The 19,177-nt window shown below is 35.4% G+C and overlaps 1 protein-coding gene across 1 annotated transcript in view; it reads right to left on the bottom strand.

Annotated features, from left to right (window-relative positions):
- NR2C1 (nuclear receptor subfamily 2 group C member 1) overlaps nt 1–18,949 on the bottom strand; it is a 35,455-nt gene extending 16,506 nt beyond the window's left edge. Inside the window, exons 1-8 of the mRNA XM_065887020.1 lie at nt 18,877–18,949; nt 14,803–15,033; nt 11,704–11,785; nt 10,327–10,506; nt 9,113–9,260; nt 8,922–9,012; nt 4,574–4,758; nt 3,198–3,363 (exon numbers count right to left, since the gene is read on the bottom strand). Coding sequence (XP_065743092.1) covers nt 3,198–3,363; nt 4,574–4,758; nt 8,922–9,012; nt 9,113–9,260; nt 10,327–10,506; nt 11,704–11,785; nt 14,803–15,033; nt 18,877–18,930 — 1,137 coding nt within the window. The 5' untranslated portion in view covers nt 18,931–18,949. The remainder of the gene's footprint in view (nt 1–3,197; nt 3,364–4,573; nt 4,759–8,921; nt 9,013–9,112; nt 9,261–10,326; nt 10,507–11,703; nt 11,786–14,802; nt 15,034–18,876) is intronic.
- Nucleotides 18,950–19,177: the final 228 nt, after the last annotated feature.

Genomic DNA, 19,177 nt, shown 5'->3' with positions numbered 1-19,177 from the left:
TTGTCTGCAATTACCTTTCTAGCAGTTCTGAAAACAGGCTGAATGATACAGCTTCTAAAAAGCTGTCTGGGGACTTCCCTGGTGGCTCAGTGGTTAAGAATCTGCCTGCCAATGCATGGGACACGGGTTTGAGCCCTGGTCTGGAAGATCCCACATGCTGTGGAGCAACTAAGCCCGTGTGCCACAACTACTGAGGCTGTGCTCTAGAGCCTGCAAGCCACAACTACTGAGCTCACATGCCACAACTACTGAAGCCCAAGCGCCTAGAGCCTGTGCTCCGCAACAAGAGAAACCACTGCAATGAGAAGCCCGTGCACTGCATCGAAGAGTAGCCCCCACTCGCCAAAACTAGAGAAAGCCCCCGTGCAGCAACAAAGACCCAAAGCAGCCAAAAATAAATAAATAAATAAATAAAATAAAAAATCATTTGACTTGAATTAGCAGACCTGGATTCTATAATACTTCCAACTTGTCATTAATTAGCTGTGTGACCCTGGATTACATAGTAATTCAGCAACCATATTACTGCATCTTTCACTGTGAGCCACTAAGCTAGGTGTTGTAGTCTCAACAGAGGAATAAAATGGAAACTGAATGAGCTATAGAGAGGGCCAAGAAAGGGGCAGGCATGTCTGAGAAACGATGGGCAATGGAAAACTGCTGAAGAATTTTAGGCAGCGCAGAAGCATAACAGGATTGTTTTTTTTAACAAATATCACTCTGCTACCAGTGCACAGGACAAGATGAGGAGACTGGAAGCAAAGGTTAATTACTATTAACAGTTTAAGTAAAAAATTTGTAAAGGAATGAAATATGGCAGTAAAAATGAAGAGGAAGCGAGAAATTCAAACAATAGAATGGTTAGGATTCTGTCATGGAACGGAAGGTAGTGAGGTTTGGGGAGAATGACAATGTCTCCCAAACATCAAACATGGTGACTAGAAGGACTGTGATTCTAATATTGAGATAATGAACATCAGAGACGAACAGTTTTAAAAATACCTACCTCTGTCTCATATGCTTATTTTTAAATGGTAATTCTATCCACCGTGATTATTTGTATAGGAAATTAAAAAAAATCAAGTGGAATAAAGTATATGAAATCACACCAGAAACTAAAGTTTAATAAAAATGTTAAATATTACTATTGTTCTAGATTCTTCAGAATCAAAATGCAAGTTACATATTAGACTATTTCTTCTTAATGTCTGGAATGCTTTCAATAAGACAACGAAAGCCTCCAAACCTCTTCTCATTTACAAAACGACAATAAAAATACAAAGCTTCTCAACAGACCGTGGTGAGGCTCAAATGAAAGAATGTGCATGAAAGCAGGTGCAAACTGCACTGCACACAAAAATGCCAGAGAGAAACAAAATGCTAGTTAGTTCAGCAACTGAGAGGACTGAATTTTTGATTATAGATATCAGGGCTTGAAACTCATGACAATAAAATCTCAATGAGAGAACTAATCATGACAGTACCAGGCTGGGAACTCACTGAAAAGTAAAACTCAAGAGGCTGTAAATAAGAATCAGAGAAGGAAGGAGCTGTCCTTTCCAGGAGAGCAAGAAACTTCATAGTGCTGATTCTGAGGATACCCAGAGTATGGCGGGTCAAAGACAGAATGAAAAAAAACCAATTCTAGAAGGGAAAAAAAAGTTCTAATTTCCCCAATTCACCTGTCCAAAACAAATTTTAAGAATGACACTGATTATTCCCACTGCCTGTTCTTACAGCCCCCATAAATTTTTTTCTTGTAAAGTGCAAGTAAAACATTTCTAATTTTTTCCATGTAAATTATCTTTGGTGAAATGTTCCATAAAGATTGGTTTCACTGATATGTTTTATTGCCTATATCAAATTACAGAATTATTTAAGTCACTGTGAGTTTTCTCTGGGCCATTTCTACAAGTCAAATTTTACAAGAATAAATTTTATCATATGCAGTTCTGGCCAATGTTAGATTTATTTTGTGTTCATTATTTCTGCCAGTAGCACACATATCTATTTGATAACTGTGCATATTTTTGTAAGAAATCCATGGAAATTTATAATCTACAGTAAAGTTAAGAGCAACTACCCTCAGGTATTCCAGGACTGCTATGCATTGCTAATTGAAATCTCCTAAGTACTTGGAATCACTTGCATATGATTTGCTGACAGTACTCAGAGCTGGCAGAGCAAAGATAAAGAGCGGTTAAAATGGAGGGGTCAAAACAGCAGGGTCTTAATGTAGGGCCTCAATGGTCAGCCTCTCTATAGCTGTGGTCCAAATATTATTTGAATGACAAATCAAATGCCAGAAAGTTATTTTCTAATATTCTACATGCATTGTTTCTAGTATTCCACATGTATTGTTTCCATCATAAATTAACATATTTAAGGAAGCAAAAAAGAAATTACAAATGTACCTTCTCCAAGTGGTTAAAGTATAAAAAGTTAAAAAACAGAAGTTAGAATTAAATAATTTTAACCTTCTTAAAATAAAGCTGAGAGCTTCCCTGGTGGCGCAGTGGTTGAGAGTCTGCCTGCCGATGCAGGGGACAGGGGTTCGTGCCCCGGTTCAGGAAGATCCCACATGCCGCAGAGCAGCTGGGTCCGTGGGCCATGGCCGCTGAGCCTGCGCGTCTGGAGCCTGTGCTCCGCAGCGGGAGAGGCCACAACAGTGAGAGGCCCACGTACCGCAAAAAAAAAAAATAAAATAATAAAAAAAATAAAGCTGAGAGCTAGCTAATTGGGGCAATATATAATTAATTGTGTTCTTTGTAGTTACTTGGTAAAAGCAGAATATCTGGGTCTTAGATAACTGGTTTACACTAAAGTAGTAGTAGCTAGGCGCTGGATAAACCAGTGGATTCAACACATCACAAATGCCAATACTTAAGTTAAAAATACCACCATCAATAAAACTATATTTAATAGAGTCTAAATGAAAAAAATGTCTAAATTTTCTAAAAGCTAACTTTTATACTCTTAAACACATTATTTGATATAATGACTATGATTTATAAACAGGATGTTTTATTGAGCCATTATTTTATATGTTTTAGCTGCTGTCTCAAATTCTATCAGGGGTATTTCTGACTTTAAAAGCACAACAAATATACTTTGATTTTTGAAAGTACAATTAAAATCAAAATGGTAACCAACATAAAAATTATGAAATATATATATATACATATATATAGAAATACCCTGAAAGCTACATGTGAATCGCTGAGAAGTGGCCCCTCTTTTTCGATGTAATTTATGCTTGAGTCTCCAGCAATTAGATGTACGTTTCCTTCCATGCCCTCTACTGAGCTCTGACAGGCTGTGCTCTCTCCAGGATTCAATGCTTTTGCAAGAGTGTCAAATGCCCTATAAGGAGACATCAGAAGCTGTGAGCTTGGCCAATCTCCACAATAAAATGAAAATTCTATATAAAATTCTGAAGTTAAGATTTAGGCCTTAAAAATTGTTTAGAAAATAGAACTTTGGTGTATCACTGAGCATTCTATTTCAGTGATGTCTTTGACTCACTCTCTCCAAAAGCAACAAATTAAACTTCAAATATATCGTATGAAAAACTATATTATTATATTAATGTATTTTACCAGAGGATTAAAGTCTTTTAAAAAACTTATGTAATTTAAGGGGAGAAAAATTCTTACGCTTTGGTATGAAAATATGCTTTTATAAGTTATACGTTTGATACTACAAGGTATCAGCCCATTTATTTTACATACATAAGTTATTTAGAAAACCAAGGGCAAGAACTTATGTTGACTTTATTGTATTCTACACAACACAAAGTTAGGTTTTAATTTTGTTTAAAAATTCAGAGAATACTTTAAAACTTATGGTAACATAGCTATATCTGAACTATAAGAATTTGAGATCAGGATGGCAAATAATATTAGCAAATTAGTCAAAATAGCTCCCCATATTTTACAATGAAATGCCTTCTACAGTTCTTTAAAATCTCATATTTAACAAAGTACTTATTTGAGACTCTTAAATGCAGTTTCTTCAATATTTCAGAAGATGAATAGTGTGAAAAAAGCCTGAAAAAATCTGGTTTCTGCATCCTAAGTATTAATACCAAAAGAAGGAAAAGTAGAATTCTGATACGAGTTTCCTGAAGTGTAAACTTAAAATCGTAATTGATTCAACTAAGTTTTTAAAATCTATTTTCATCACTAGAAATTGGTGGTCAAAATGAACATGACTGCCTAGAAAGACAAATATTTAACTTTAAATACACAAAAGATAAAATCTGGCAACTAAGATATCTGAAAATTCAGACCCAAATTATTTATCATCTTTACTGAAAAAAAAATTCCTGAATTTTATGACTACATTTCTAATCTTATCATATTCACTTATGGCTCACTGTTTACAATGTAACCTGCTGGACATTTTATATTGAATAGAATTTTCAATTAAAATTTACTTATGCCTTAAGTTTTCTAAGTCTAATAGAAATATGTTTTTTGAAACTTCTATAAATAATATTTAACATAAACATATTTTAAGAAATACTAAAGGACACTTGAGCAAAAGGACACATAATCAAAACAGACCTTACCTTGAAACATCACCATTAGTCTGCATTTCTTGATGAAATTCACACAAAGAGGTATCACCATTGCTTAAGCTTTCAATCACAGACATTTCATTACTATTTTGAGAAAGATCTTTAGTTTTTCCAAGGTTTGCTAATGATGTAACCACACTTGCCAATGTACTTAAATCTCCCTGACATGATTCAGCCTTTAAAAAAAAAAAAAAAAATTAAAATTGTGCAAATTGGTATCAGTAAACTTTTAAATCTGAAATACCTAATTCTAGAGTATGAAATGCCAAAAGAAAAGTACTCTAAGATAAATGAAAACCAAAAAGTAAAATCAAAGAGCTCTGAGCTTTGAGGTAACTTGAGGAAACTACAAGTTTAAAAATATCAGGTACATTTCCTAGGAAATGTTTATACAAAAGTTACCTTAAACTAAAAACTGCACTTACTGGCTAATCTATCCATGTAACAATTGCTTTCTCTGTAAAAGGACATTAAATTAGATGATCTTTCAAGTTCTTTTTAGCATTAAAATTCTGATAATATTATTACAGTAATTTCCAAAACGTATTATATAAACTTTAAAGTTATATCAGATAAAATTAATGTTTTATTAATGAAAAGAGAAAAAAAAGGAAAGTGGATTATTGAACAGACTTCTAGGATGCCAACTTTTACCAGCCACTGTGTTAAATGCATTGAACATCAGGCACTGTGTAGCTGGAAAGTCTCTTTACATATTTAAGATATTGGGCTTTTGTTATACATTGCACGTTTTCCTATTTGTCTTCAGCTTTTATTTTTGTTAATGTGTATTTTTTACGCATATAAATTATAATTCTTTTATGAAAAAACTTTCTATCCTTAACTCTCTGACTACCCAGAAATATAATCTGTACAGGAAAGGCAGGTAAGTGCTTGATTTTTCTTCTTTTACTTACCTATTTTTAGAGCAATGAACCAATGCCATAGCAACCTCTCACGATGAAAGATGAATTCTGAGTATCATTTTAAATTCAGATTTTTATATATTTTATGTGCTTCAATTCAATAGTCATTCTTTTATAAATGCTCTAATTTTTCTACCCTAACCTAATGAAAGGCCCTTCATTGCCTTCTATGGCCTATTGATAGGACCACAGATATTTAAAACTTTTCATTATAGTTTTTTTTTTTTTCTTCCTTTTTTGGCTCTATTGGGTCTTAGTTGCAGCATATGGGGGATCTTCATTGAGGCACGTGGGCTCTTCATTGTGGTGCACAGGCTTCTCTCTAGTTGCAGTGTGCGGGTCTTCTCTCTCTGGTAGTGGCGTACAGGGTCCAGGGCACGTGGGCTCTATAGCTTGTGGCACGTGGGCTCTAGTTGAGGCGTGCGAGCTCAGCAGTTGTGGCACGTGGCTTAGTTGCCCCGTGGCATGTGGGATCTTAGTTCCCTGACCAGGGATCGAACCCGTGTCCCCTGCATTGTAAGGCAGATTCTTTACCACTGGACCACCGAGAAAGTCCCCTCATTATACCCTTACGGTTTTTGTTTTTAGTGTTATTAATCCTAAAAGGATACATATGTTTCCTTGAATTTCATTTCTTTTTTTTTTAATTTAAATTTAAATTTTATTTATTTATTTTTTGGGGCTGTGTTGGGTCTTCATTGCTGTGTGGGGCTATCTCTAGTTGCAGTGAGTGGGGGTTACTCTTCATTGCAGTGCATGGGCTCTAGGAGCACGGACTTCAGTGGTTGCAGCACATGGGCTCAGTAGTTGCAGCATGTGGGCTCTAGGGTGCGTGGGCTTCAGTAGTTGTGGCACATGGGCTCAGTAGTTGTGGCTGGCAGGCTCTAGTGCGCAGGCTCAGCAGTCGTGGCTGCTGGGCTTAGTTGCTCCGCGGCATGTGGGATCTTCCTGCCCCAGGGATCAAACCCGTGTCCCCTGCATTGGCAGGCAGATTCTTAACTACTGCACCACCAGGGAAGTCCTGAACTTCATTTCTTCTATCAATTCTTTAGTTTATGTGAAACTGATTTCACTGAATAGGTAGGCAAGTAAGTTTTGTGCTCTCCCCAAATTAATGAATGGTCCTAGAATCATTTACTCAGTAATCCACTAGTTACTGAGTTTCTTACAGGATTGCTACTTACATGTTTTTTACTTAATCCTCACAACAACCCTGTGAAATAGGAATCATCATCCCTTTATTATTGATAAGAAGAATTACCCATCGTCACTCCAGCAGTAAGCAGTGGAGGCAGGATGGGAAGTCAGACTGTCTGATTGGAAAGCCCATGCTCGTAACCACTGCTCCAGCCTTCTTTTATATATATGAGTAAAAGGAATTAACATTTTTAGGTATTCTTATTTTCAACTAAAACTTAAACACTTATATATAATCTCTTCCATTTCATAAAATGTGTATCTAACTAGATGTTTAATGTGGAAAGATCTCACATTGTAACTTGACAGTTTTGGGACCATTCGTCAGAAACTAACCGCACAAGACTGTTAATACAATTTAATATAAAAACATATAGAAAACTACAGTGTCTGGGCAAATAGTAATTTTTCAACAAAACTTAGTTCTCTTCCTTTCCTAATGGAGGTAATGTCAATGAAATTGTAACCACCATTCTAAGCACAAACCATGTAGATAAGGATAAGTGAAATCTTGTATGTAATTCCTCACGATATATATTTATGGTAAGATACCAAATCTCCTCAATTAATAACAACATGCTAAAGCTCAGCCTGTAAGGTAGACACTCTTATTATCCCTTATTTTACAGATGAGGAAAGAAACTGAGGCACTAAGAGGTCAAATAACTTGCCCAAGGTTATGCAGCTAGTAAATGGCAGATGAAATTTGACTCCAGAGCACAAGTATTAAGAGTGCCTTAAAGTATCAAGCAACAAATAACAGCATAAATCTGGCCATATATAGACTGAATAATCTTATAGGGCATATGAAACCAGATCACATTATAGCCTGAGAGAAACACTATTCATATTCTCTCTGAAATCTGTCTTCAGGAAAAATGTTTAACACTAGAGAAACTCTACATGCTGGATCTAAATAAGCAAACCTTTTTTCTTTCAGACGCCTTGCTCAATAAAGAGCTGCTCCAACTCTCTAAGAGAACCCAGATGACCTGGATACATAATATGAGAGCTCATGCAACCCTACTCCTATTTTTGACTCAAGTCAATGTTTTGAGAGGTGTGCTAGGAATTTCTCTTCACCTGAAATATTTTAAGTATTTTAACACTAAAATCTGTAGGAGAACACAAAAGGAATATAAAGAATTTATACTTATACATTCTATTTCTGAGGACTTTTATTTCAAGATGAAAGAAACCTGGAAGAGGGCTTCCCTGGTGGCACAGTGGTTAAGAATCTGCCTGCCAATGCACAGGACACGGGTTCGATCCCTGGCCCACGAAGATCCCACATGCCACGGAGCAACTAAGCTCGTGTGCCACAAATACTAAGCCTGCGCTCTAGAGCCCGTGAGCCACAACTACTGAGCCCATGTGCCACAACTACTGAAGCCCGTGCGCCTAGAGCCCATGCTCTGCAATGAGGCCACCACAATGAGAAGCCCGCGCACTGCAACAAAGAGTAGCCCCTGCTCACCACAACCAGAGAAAAGCCCGCGTGCAGTGAAGACCCAACGCAACCAAAAATAAAATAAATAAAATAAAATAAATTTATATATAAAAAAAAAGAAACCTGGAAGACATTTAAATGTTTGTCATTTTCACATTGAAGCTATAATTGTTCTAGTGGAATAATGAACATTTCTACTGATAAAGTTAATTTGTATTATCAGGACTCACAAAACGGAGGCTGCTCTAGTGACCTGGTCCACTTCACAAACCTAAACCTAAGTCAGTTTGCACTTAAAGGAAACACCTTTCAAGGAAATGTATCATACACCAGTCACAATCCTCCTGCTCCAGCTTTAGTGAGCTCACCTTACCCTAGACAACAGGACTCGATAGATTCACAAGAGAATCCCCAACCTCTGTGCCAATTAAGCTGTTTCCTCACTGCTGCTTCAAATGCTCTATAAAACTCACTCTTGACTAAATTTCTTCTGGAAGAGTGCTCCACTGCTTGTGAGCACTGTAATCTGCTAATCCATGGATTGTTTTCCCTTAAATAAGGGACATCAAACTCATCACTAAAATCTTTTAGTTTTGTCATTTGACACTACCAAATCGTTGATGATAATTTGTTAAAAAAAAAAAAAGTAATTTGTAACAGGGAATATTTAAGACCAAATCTATTGGCCAAATTGATGGAGGAGAAAAGGAAAAAATTTTAAAAGCTTAAAAAATTTTAAGCTTTAAATTAATTGTACTAAACACACCTTATCTGGTGTCATCAGCATAGTTGACTCAGTTTTTATGCCAGACTGATGAATATTCACAAACATTCCTGAATCTAACAGTCCTGCTGACCTGTAACAAATAAGTACAAATTTTAGCCTTAGTTTCACTGGGAAGAAAAACAAATTACCAGCTCCTTAATATATGTGGTTTTTGGCTGTTTTTACTATACCTTGCAGCTTCACTATCTGTTACAAAAGTTGGAGTTGCAGCTAATGGGCTTCGAAGGTCTTTTCGAATGTAGATTTTTTCTGTTGAAGCGGCACAGTTGGAAGATTTTTCTCTTGATACTTCAATGGGTTTTCTTTCACACTGAACAGCTACAAAAATGTGTCAAACTTATATCACAATGCAGAATTTACAGGCAATTACAAATGTAAGCTTTAGGTCAGCAATGCTGCTAATGGGAGATGTGGTTACTGTAACTGAACTCCAAAGATAACCATCAATCTTTAGAAATTATTTGCAAGTTCAAAAAAGTTGCTTCAAAAGAGCAAAACTGGCCAATGTGCATCTCTTGTTCTCTTTTCTCTCCCTGCCCCAGCCGTGGCAGAAATGTAGAAGAGCTCCTATTTTTTAAAAGCTCACTGTCAAAAAGGAAACCTGAAGTTAGGAGTCCTTTAATTACCTATATAAGAGTATTAAAAAATGAAGTAATATTTAACCAACTGAAAACAATACTAATAGAGAACCACAAATAGCCCGAAGTTGAATCTTTTTTCAGTTAAGGGCAGGGAGACTTTTGAGAAGCAATTCAATTGCTTAGTCTTCATTTATAAAAGAGGTAATATATTTAATTTATTTTATAGCAATTTTATTTCATGATACTTAGGAGATGGTATACTGTAGCTGTTAAATATACATTTTCTGAGAAAAAATAAACTGCCAAGATTAAAGTCCAAGTTCTGCCACTTATTAGTTGTGTGACCTTGGGCAAGTTACTAAATTTCCTCTGTTCACTCAAATGTAACATGGATAACAGCAGCATCTACTGAGAATTTTGCTGTGAGAACAAATAAGTTAATTCATACGCTATACACAGAGTAAAAGCATAATGAGAACTCAATACTAGCTATTTTCATTACCTTATTAATCACTTTAGTATTGATAGTTTAATCAAAAACTAAACTTGTATCTAGTTAGTTGGTTTATTATTATTACCATGTTCAAACTAAAAGTACATGCCTGGCATATAGTCACTCGATAAAGATTTGTTGAATGTATAAAAAATACATACATATTCACATATTTCTAGATTTCTAGTTGGAAAACTTTAAATTAAAAACCATATATATTTGACATATTTTAACGTGTTAATTATAACACACTCCTAAGAGTGTGCCTGAATTCTTAAAAAGTATTCTCTCCTTTAAAGCTAATACATACAGTCTTGTTTCATTCCAAACGCAATACATCTTTGTAACCTGCAGTATTGACAACGATTTCGATGGTGTTTATTAATAATACAGTCCTTTGATCCTCGACATGAATAAACTAAATTTTTTCGGATACTTCTTTTAAAAAATCCTTTGCAGCCTTCACAAGTTACTGCTCCATAATGACGCCCTAAAGACAAAATGTTTAAGAAAACACAAAAGTCACATATTTCAGCACTGAAATGAAATAAGCCCATTTCTTCCCTTTAAACATGAGATGAAACTGAGATTTCTGAGTTTATGACATAAAAATTTTTTTTAGGAATTACCAAACAGAAAATGGCACAAACTTATTCTCTGATAAAATATATTACAGTATGAGTTTCTAAATTTTGTAAAGTAATCTTAACAATGGCATGGAAAATTTGGGAAAGAGAAGAAACAAAATCACCCATAACCCCATGATATAAAAACTATTTTCACTTCTGAGATCACTTACAAAGTATAGTTCTGTTATATACTGTAAAAAGTTATTTTATTCTAAAAACTTTGCTCCAAAAAAAGAATATAATGTCAGTTAGTATCTGAAATCTAATAATCTTTCCTCATTGTGAGTTCCACTTTTAAATTTCTGGAGAAATCTGTTGTACTTTGATAAGCCTATTGTTTCACAAACCATCTCTTTGGCACAACTATTAACAAACTGAATATACTCCTGGAAAAGCTCTAGTGGAGGTTTTTTTTAATGAAGCTATGGAAAAGATAAAAAAGATTAAAGAAAACAAGCCAGGCCCTTAAACTTATCCCACTGGCACTTGTGAATCTATATGAATAAATATGGGTGTGTATTTCTGGCATGAAGGAACTAAAATGGCATAACCCTGAGTACTAGAAATAGGCTTGGAGAAGTGCCTGCTCAGCTACGCAGAGCATTACACAGAGGTTAACCAGAGCTTTTCCACCTCAATAATCTGTTACTCTGTATTCCTGGAAGGAGAACAGGACTCAACAGGTAGATTAACAACCTAATTATACATGTTATTAAGGATCACAACTAATTTTTAAGCAATTCCTTTGACAAAACTGGTTTCACATTCAGAAAAATTTCCACATGTTCGGTTTACTTTCAAAAAGTGAAACTGTCTTTCATAACTCTTTGAAATATGCATTTTATGTCATTGCAAGATCACATTAAACTGCACTGAAATAAAAAACCTTTAGGAGAATAAAAAGCTCTGGGGAAAAATCAGTTAAATTTCATAGGCTACAAATATGAATCATAAAAACAACCTGCTTCTTTTTCTTTTTACTTTCAGTAGAAGAAACATGGTAATGAGATAGTTATTTTAACAAGAGAACACATATAGGAGGTTATTTTTAATGTTACCTGATGCTTTGTCTCCACATACTACGCAAAGATCAAAAACCTTATTTGGTCCTTGTTCGGAGGAAGAATTATCTGTTAAGAGCTAAAGAAAACCCCCCCAAACAAACAAACAAACAAAAACACAATAATTTGTTGTTACTTAGTAATATTCTCATGTAAAAAATTAAAAGAACATTCAGTCAATCTTACTTTTTGCTTTCTTTTTCAAAAGTTATTCTAAAACTTTGAACTCTATTATTAGGCATGCATCGATTAAAGTATTCTTAATTTTCTTTACATATAGATTAAGACTCCCATGTTATAAAAAGCACAGACAGAAATAATACCTTTTTAATTTGTTCAATAATAATTTGTTCCATAACAATTTCATTAAAGTAAACAGAGTCTTAAACACACAAATACATGAGTATTTTTTACTGTATCTCACCCATTACGTATTTATTATTCATATGGAACACATTAAAGTACTGCAGCAGTTATCAGTCCTATCATGACATTTGTCTTTGAATAACTCAGAACATTTCCATATGGAATGACATGACTAAAATAAGCTATAACAGCATAAAAAGATAAATCTGAATTTTTTAAATAGAAAAGGAGTTATAAAGAAAAAAATATGTTAAAGCATTTACTTATAACTATGGAACATGACTGATATACAAAGGTATAAACTTTTCGAGCTGTCTAAGGTTTGAGTTAGGTGTAGAGGTTGAGAGCATGGACTCTGGAGTCTGTTAATGACAGCAAGTTAGTGGGGACTAGGTGGGATGGCCTTGGGCAAATCACCAAACCTCTTTAAATTATATTAAGAGCTCATCACTAGGTACAGCTAATGTAATACTGGCAAAGAAATACTAGTTTCTTCTTTCAGGTTTATCCTTCAATCTTTCTGTCATTTTTTTCAATCTTTTGAAATGTGAACAAATTAAATTCAAGCCAAAAAATGCGTCATTTAGTAAACATCTTCCCCTGCTTTAAAACAGCCCACAAAATAAACCTCTTTTTCTTCTCTTAGGGGGTGTGAATGCCTTCAGGAATAATTCTGATTTTAAAAACTTTAAACAGTCATTAAAATACCTGTCCCAGGGAATTCCCTGGCAGTCTAATGGTTACGACTCCGCACTTTCACTGCCAAGCGTGCGGGTTCAATCCCTGGGTAGGGGAACTAAGGTCCTGCAGGCCAAGTGGCAGAGCCAAAAAAAATTTTTAAATAAAATAAAATAGCAGTCCCTTACTATGTTATAGTGGCATCATTTCTTCTTATATCACCATAAAAATCAGTCTTCAATGAAAACTTAAACAAATAAACGAACAATTTCTGGTATTAGATGCCCTTTGAAAGCATCTATGACAAGTATCACTCTTTTCTTTAATAGCATATCTATTGCAAATGGTGCTAATATTTTATCTGCTATTATTCCTAAGGGTGGAAGAGACACTGAGAGGTTAATGGGCTTGCCCACATCCCATCTTGGTCACCAGACCAGAAATCAAATCTTTTTGGTCCAGGAGATTCTATCCTATACCTGGTTTCTCTTTCATTGCTCTCAGAGATGATCCATAACGTAGGCAAAGTACCAATATCATCTTAATTTTTAAATAGAGAAAGTCTTTTGAAAAAGAGTAACTTTAGAGTGAAGAAATCTTATATCACCTCTTAAGCCAGGTGATGTCACCAGTCATAAAACATGATGATAGTAAGTACCCTTGATATGATATGATGAGAATGGCACTTAACCTCTGTGATCCTCCTCCCCAAAACCCACAACCCCAGTCTAACCATGAAAAAAAAAAAAAAGAACATCAAAGTCCCACAATGGGGCAACCTATAATATACCTGACCATTACACTTCAAAACTGTCAAAATCATCAAATACAAGGAAAGTCTCAGAAACTGTCACAGCTAAGAAGAGTCTAAGAAAACATGAAAAATGTAGTATGGTATCCTGGAACAAAAAAGGATATTAAGTAAAAATTAGGGAAAGCTATGGACTGCAGTTGATGTATAAATACTACTAGTTCATCAAGTATAACAACTGTATCACACTAATGTAGAATATTAATAATATGAGAAACTGTGTGTTTGGAGATTATATGGGAACTCTCTATACTAAATGCTCAATATTTCTGTAAACACAAAACTGTTCTAAAAAAAAAAAATCAAGTCTGTTAATTAATAAAGAAATTAAGGTACGGATAATGTTATACATTTTTTTAGTGACTTCCGTCTTTCTGATAACTTTATATATCCTATCCATTTTCTACCGTAGCTGTTTCTAAAAATAATATAAATTATGTAATTGGAAGAATAATAGAACCGATCAGGATATATAGGCATAATTTTGTATCTTATGAATTTGGAGTTTTTCAATCCTAAAAGGGATTTTCTTTGATCAGTGTTTTCATCACAAAATACAGAACCCAATTTTAAGTTGGCATTCATTCTCCTCAAAGTGTCTGGAGGCAAACTTAAGGGTTCATTGTATTTGTATTCAAACATAGCAACCAGTGGTAAAAACAGCTGTATAACCATGATAGACTGCTTGCTACATCAATGAAGATGTAGTTGATTGACAAAAGAGGAAGCAAAAGTGACAAAGCTGGCAGCTAGAATATCAACTTCTTGATTTGGCAGCTGCTTGTTCAAGGCACAGGCATCTTGGTCCTGGAAACTGCAGCTATATAATTCTATAGATGCTCCTGATTTGGAAGTTTCCTAACTGTGCAGATGCAGAAGGTCACTTAGAAGAAGTTCTGAAGCATGTTCCAGTAGTTATTCTTGGAAACCTGACCTACAAGTGTTTCTTCAGCCTTTCTAACAGTTCTTTGAGCTCTCTACATTCTTTGTTAAATCCTTTCCTGCCCAAACTAGCCAGATTGGCTCTTACTGTGAGCCACTAAAAACCCACCAAAATATATGGGTGTGAGGATGTTTGAGGAAAAGAATAGTGGCTCATAGGCGAGGGCAGCACATAATTTTATGCAAGATTTTTTCCTATTGAACATGCAGGACATAAAGTCTTAATGTCAGGACTTACCCTTATGATATGCTTTTTATGTTTTTCAAGGGTAAGATAAAAAGAAACTCTAGTTATTTACCTGGAGGTGTTGTGCAGACAAATCAGGAGTTGTAAAAATAAACTGGTTGACACCTGTTGCATCTGGGGTTGTGAGGAAAACTTTTCCTGGAGTAGAATCTTGCCTGGCCAGAATGACTTTGCTTGGAGTAGAGCCACTGTGGTTTGTTAGAATGAACTGTTTGCCTTGGGTATTATGATCAAGTGCTGTCACAATCTGGATTTTCTGGCCAGTCTGCTGCTCTGTAACAATCTAACACAATCATGTCATTAGTAATCAAGTCAACTTAATCTTTTTTCTTCTCTAAGCACAATTTTCTCATACCTTGAGACAAAGCTAGACTAGAAAAGCATACCATTATATACATACGTTCAATATAATACATATACACACACGCCATTAAATCTACCAATTCTAATTCGACATCCTATCCTCCAGAAATAAACAAATGTGCAAATAAAGCTACAATAGTAAGAACACATGGATCTCACTATTTTGATTTCTTCCCTTCCTCTCCTTTTCCCCTTCCATTTACACAAACATATATTGGGTACATTCTATTTGCCAATCACTGTTCTGAGTCCTTGGATACAGCAATAAACAAAACAAAATTTTTATTCTCATAAAGCTTTTATTTTAGTGAGGAAAGGCAGATAAAACCAAATAAGCAAATAATATTGTCAGGTGGTATTAAGTGCTACAAAGTAAAATAAAGCAGAATAAGGTGAGAGTCATTGATGGAATGACAGTGATGAGGAGATGACATTTTTGCACAGACCTGAGTGAAGTAGCAGACCAAGGCTTAGAACTAGCTAGGGGAAGTGCATCCCAGGTAGAAGCAGCAGCCTGTGGGGCAGGAAGAGTGTGTTCCATACATCTGAGGCAAGAGCACACCGAGAGCTGTGTGAGTGAAATAGAATGGGAGAGAGAGATTTATGGTAGGAGGTGGGATCTGAGAGACAAAAGGGGCCAGACGGAATAGGACTTTGTAGGCCATAAAATGACTGATTTCCTACTGGATGACATGGAGATCCACTGAAGGGTTTACAGAGAAGAGACGTGGCAGGATCTTTTGCAAATAGGATCATTCTAGATTTAGTGCGAAGACCAGACTATGAATGTTCAAGAATAGAATTAAGGGAGACCAGATAGGATGCTATTGCACAGATACTGGCAGCACTTGGGTATCGTATATGGGCAGAGATATAGGCTGAGATCAGGGTAGCAGCCATGCTAGTGGTGAAAAATGATTAAATCTGGGATATTTTATAAGGGAGAGCTGACAAGATACGTTGATGAATTGGAAGTAGAATGTGAGGAAAGAGTCGAGGATGACTATAAAATTTTGGCCTGACCAATTGGGAGGACAGAATTGCCATCTACTGAGATGGAGTAGTCTGGGGAAGAGCAAGTTTATGAACAAAAAGAACAGCCTAGCATTGACGGTTTTTGTTGTTGCTAGGCAAATATTTTACAGAATAAACTCATTAAGCCAATTAAATTCCTTGATTCAATTTTAAAATGGCAAAGTTTGTTTCTATTTCTCTGAAATTATTTTCATCAAGACTATTTTCTATGCAAAATTTACAGCAAAGTTCTGAATCACTAATTAGTTACTGTCTAGAGCAGACGGTATTGATTATGGCTGCTGCCAATTTGAGTTTCCTTTGTAGACCATTATTTCTACCATATCCTGTTTTTCTGGCTGCTTTTAACTGCTGTCAATTTTATTTTGCATAGGTTATTTCTACCAAGTCTAGTCTCCATCTTCCTCTCTCACAATTTCTGCAATTTTCAGTAAGATGTGACTTTGCATCAGTTCATCTATAATTTTATCATGTAAAGTTTATGTTGTTGTAAATTTTATTTTAGAATATTTCTATCAGAAATATCCATTGTAAACTGAATAAAAATCTAATGGCTCACAGTTATTTAAGAGACGAGCATCAGGTACATGCAGGGTCCAACTGTTATTGGGTTGAAACCCTTTGCTTAGATGGGTAAAAGTATGTTTACTGCAGCATAATAATTATAATTAGAAACTGAAGCAATCCAAATGGCCTTCAATAAGGACCAGTAAATAGATTATGGAAAAAAAAATAGATTATGGAAATAGTTCTCAGGTCCCAGGACCCCTTTACACACCAAAAAAAAAAAAAAAGAAAAGTCACTGAGAGCCCAAAGAACTTCTGTTTATGTAGGTTGTATCTATTGATATTTACCGTATTAGAAATTCAAATAGAAAAATATTTTTAATATTTATTAATTCATTTAAAAATAACCCAGGGACTTCCCTGGTGGCACAGTGGTTAAGAATCCGGCTGCCAATGCAGGGGACACGGGTTCGAGCCCTGGTCTGGGAAGATCCCACATGCCGCAGAGCAACTAAGCTCGTGTGCCACAACTACTGAGCCTGTGCTCTAGAGCCCGTGAGCCACAACTACTGGAGCCCACACACCTAGAGCCCGTGCTCCGCAACAAGAGAAGCCACTGCAAAGAGAAGCACGCACACCACAATGAAGAGTAGCCCTGCTTCCTGCAACTAGAGAAAGTCCGCATGCAACAACGAAGACCGACCCAATGCAGCCAAAAATAAATAATAAAATAAATTTATTTAAAAAATAAAACAACCCATTAAATGTTAACATAAGTAACATATTTATTAAAAAATAAATGATTTTCCAAACAAAAGAAAAATCAATGGGAAGAGTGGCACTGATTTACATTTTTGCAAACTGCTTTAATATCTGGCTTAATAGAAGCTGGATTCTCATACCTACCTGGGCATTCAATCTGCTGCAATATGTTGTTTTGGTTAAAATATATAAAGAAAATCAAGGCTTACATTTACTAGGTAAAAGAGGGAAGAATATCTTAACTGTTTCTTCAAAATGTGTAAACTGTTCTTTAATATGACACCAAAACTTGACAAGTGATAGTTTTTTTAGAGGTTAGTTGCAATGTGGAATCAGAAACTATATGTTAAAATCTATCCAGCAATGTGAATCCTTTACTCATGAGTGATTGTGTAACATCGTGCATTGGTCATTTGGGAAACACTGGTTCAGTGAGTTATGTACACCTTTTAAATGTTGACATATTTCATCATACACTATCACATGACATGCAGCCTCTGGAAAATTGCACCATATACTTGTGAGAGAATGATGGTGAAAAGGCAAATACTGTAACATTTTAGTATTATTATGAGAATGGTTTTGACCTTGCTGACTCTCTGAAAGAGTTCCTAGATGATACTTTGAAAACCTTTAGATTATGGTACCTCTTACTAGGACATAACTTTTAAAAAACATGAAGACCTATCTATTGACATGGATGTCCTTCTACTGGTCTATTAAACCTCAGATTCCACACCTGTCAGAAACATTCCCTGGCTAGATCCTCACTCTACCACAACTCTTCATTAGTTGTTTTTCTTCTGTGCTCCCATAACACCCTACAGAATTATCACAGCACTTACCATATCCTATTATGATTGTCCAATTATTCAACTGTCTCTCACTAGATCAAAGCGAACTTTTTATTTTTAGTTTTTTTTTTTAACATCTTTATTGGAGTATAATTGCTTTACCTTGCTGTGTTAGTTTCTGTATAACAAAGTGAATCAGCTATACATATACATATCCCCATATCCCCTCCCTCTTGCGTCTCCCTCCCACCCTCCCTATCCCACCCCTCTAGGTGGTCACAAAGCACAGAGCTGATCTCCCTGTGCTATGCGGCTGCTTCCCACCAGCTATCTATTTTACATTTGGTAGTGTATATATGTCAATGTCACTCTCTCACTTCGTCACAGCTTACCCTTCCCCCTCTCCATGTCAAGTCCATTCTCTATGTCTGCGTCTTTGTTCCTGTCCTGTCCCTAGGTTCTTCAGAACCATTTTTTTTTTTTTTTTAGATTCCATATATATATGCTAGCATACAGTATTTGTTTTTCTCTTTCTGATTTACTTGATCAAAGTGCACTTAAATTCAAGGGTATCTTTTATCTCTGTACCACCAAAACCTAGCATATACTACACTTGGTATAAATAAGTTTGGTGAAGCAGTGAATGAACGGTAAACTAGACATACCTCTCCCATCTGTTGTTCAATAATTTGATGTGCAATTTCTTCTATGGTTGCCATGATTTAATTGCCAAGTGTCCTGCCAAAAGTAAAAAGATGCTTTTTTACAATTATACCCATAAAACGTATTTACTGAAGAATTTAAAAATGGAATTATATGTTAGGATTTGCTTCAAAATAATCCAGCTGTGTGGGTGGGGGTGAGAAGGAATAAACAAAACAAGAATGGCCACGTGCTGACAATTACTGAAGACTGCTAAAGTTTATACAGGGATCATAAAACCATTCACTGTGCTTTTATAAATTC

This window comes from Phocoena phocoena, chromosome 11 (assembly GCF_963924675.1).
Source record: "Phocoena phocoena chromosome 11, mPhoPho1.1, whole genome shotgun sequence".
In the NCBI taxonomy this organism is placed as follows: domain Eukaryota; kingdom Metazoa; phylum Chordata; class Mammalia; order Artiodactyla; family Phocoenidae; genus Phocoena; species Phocoena phocoena.
This window is presented reverse-complemented; position numbering and strand designations above follow the sequence as displayed.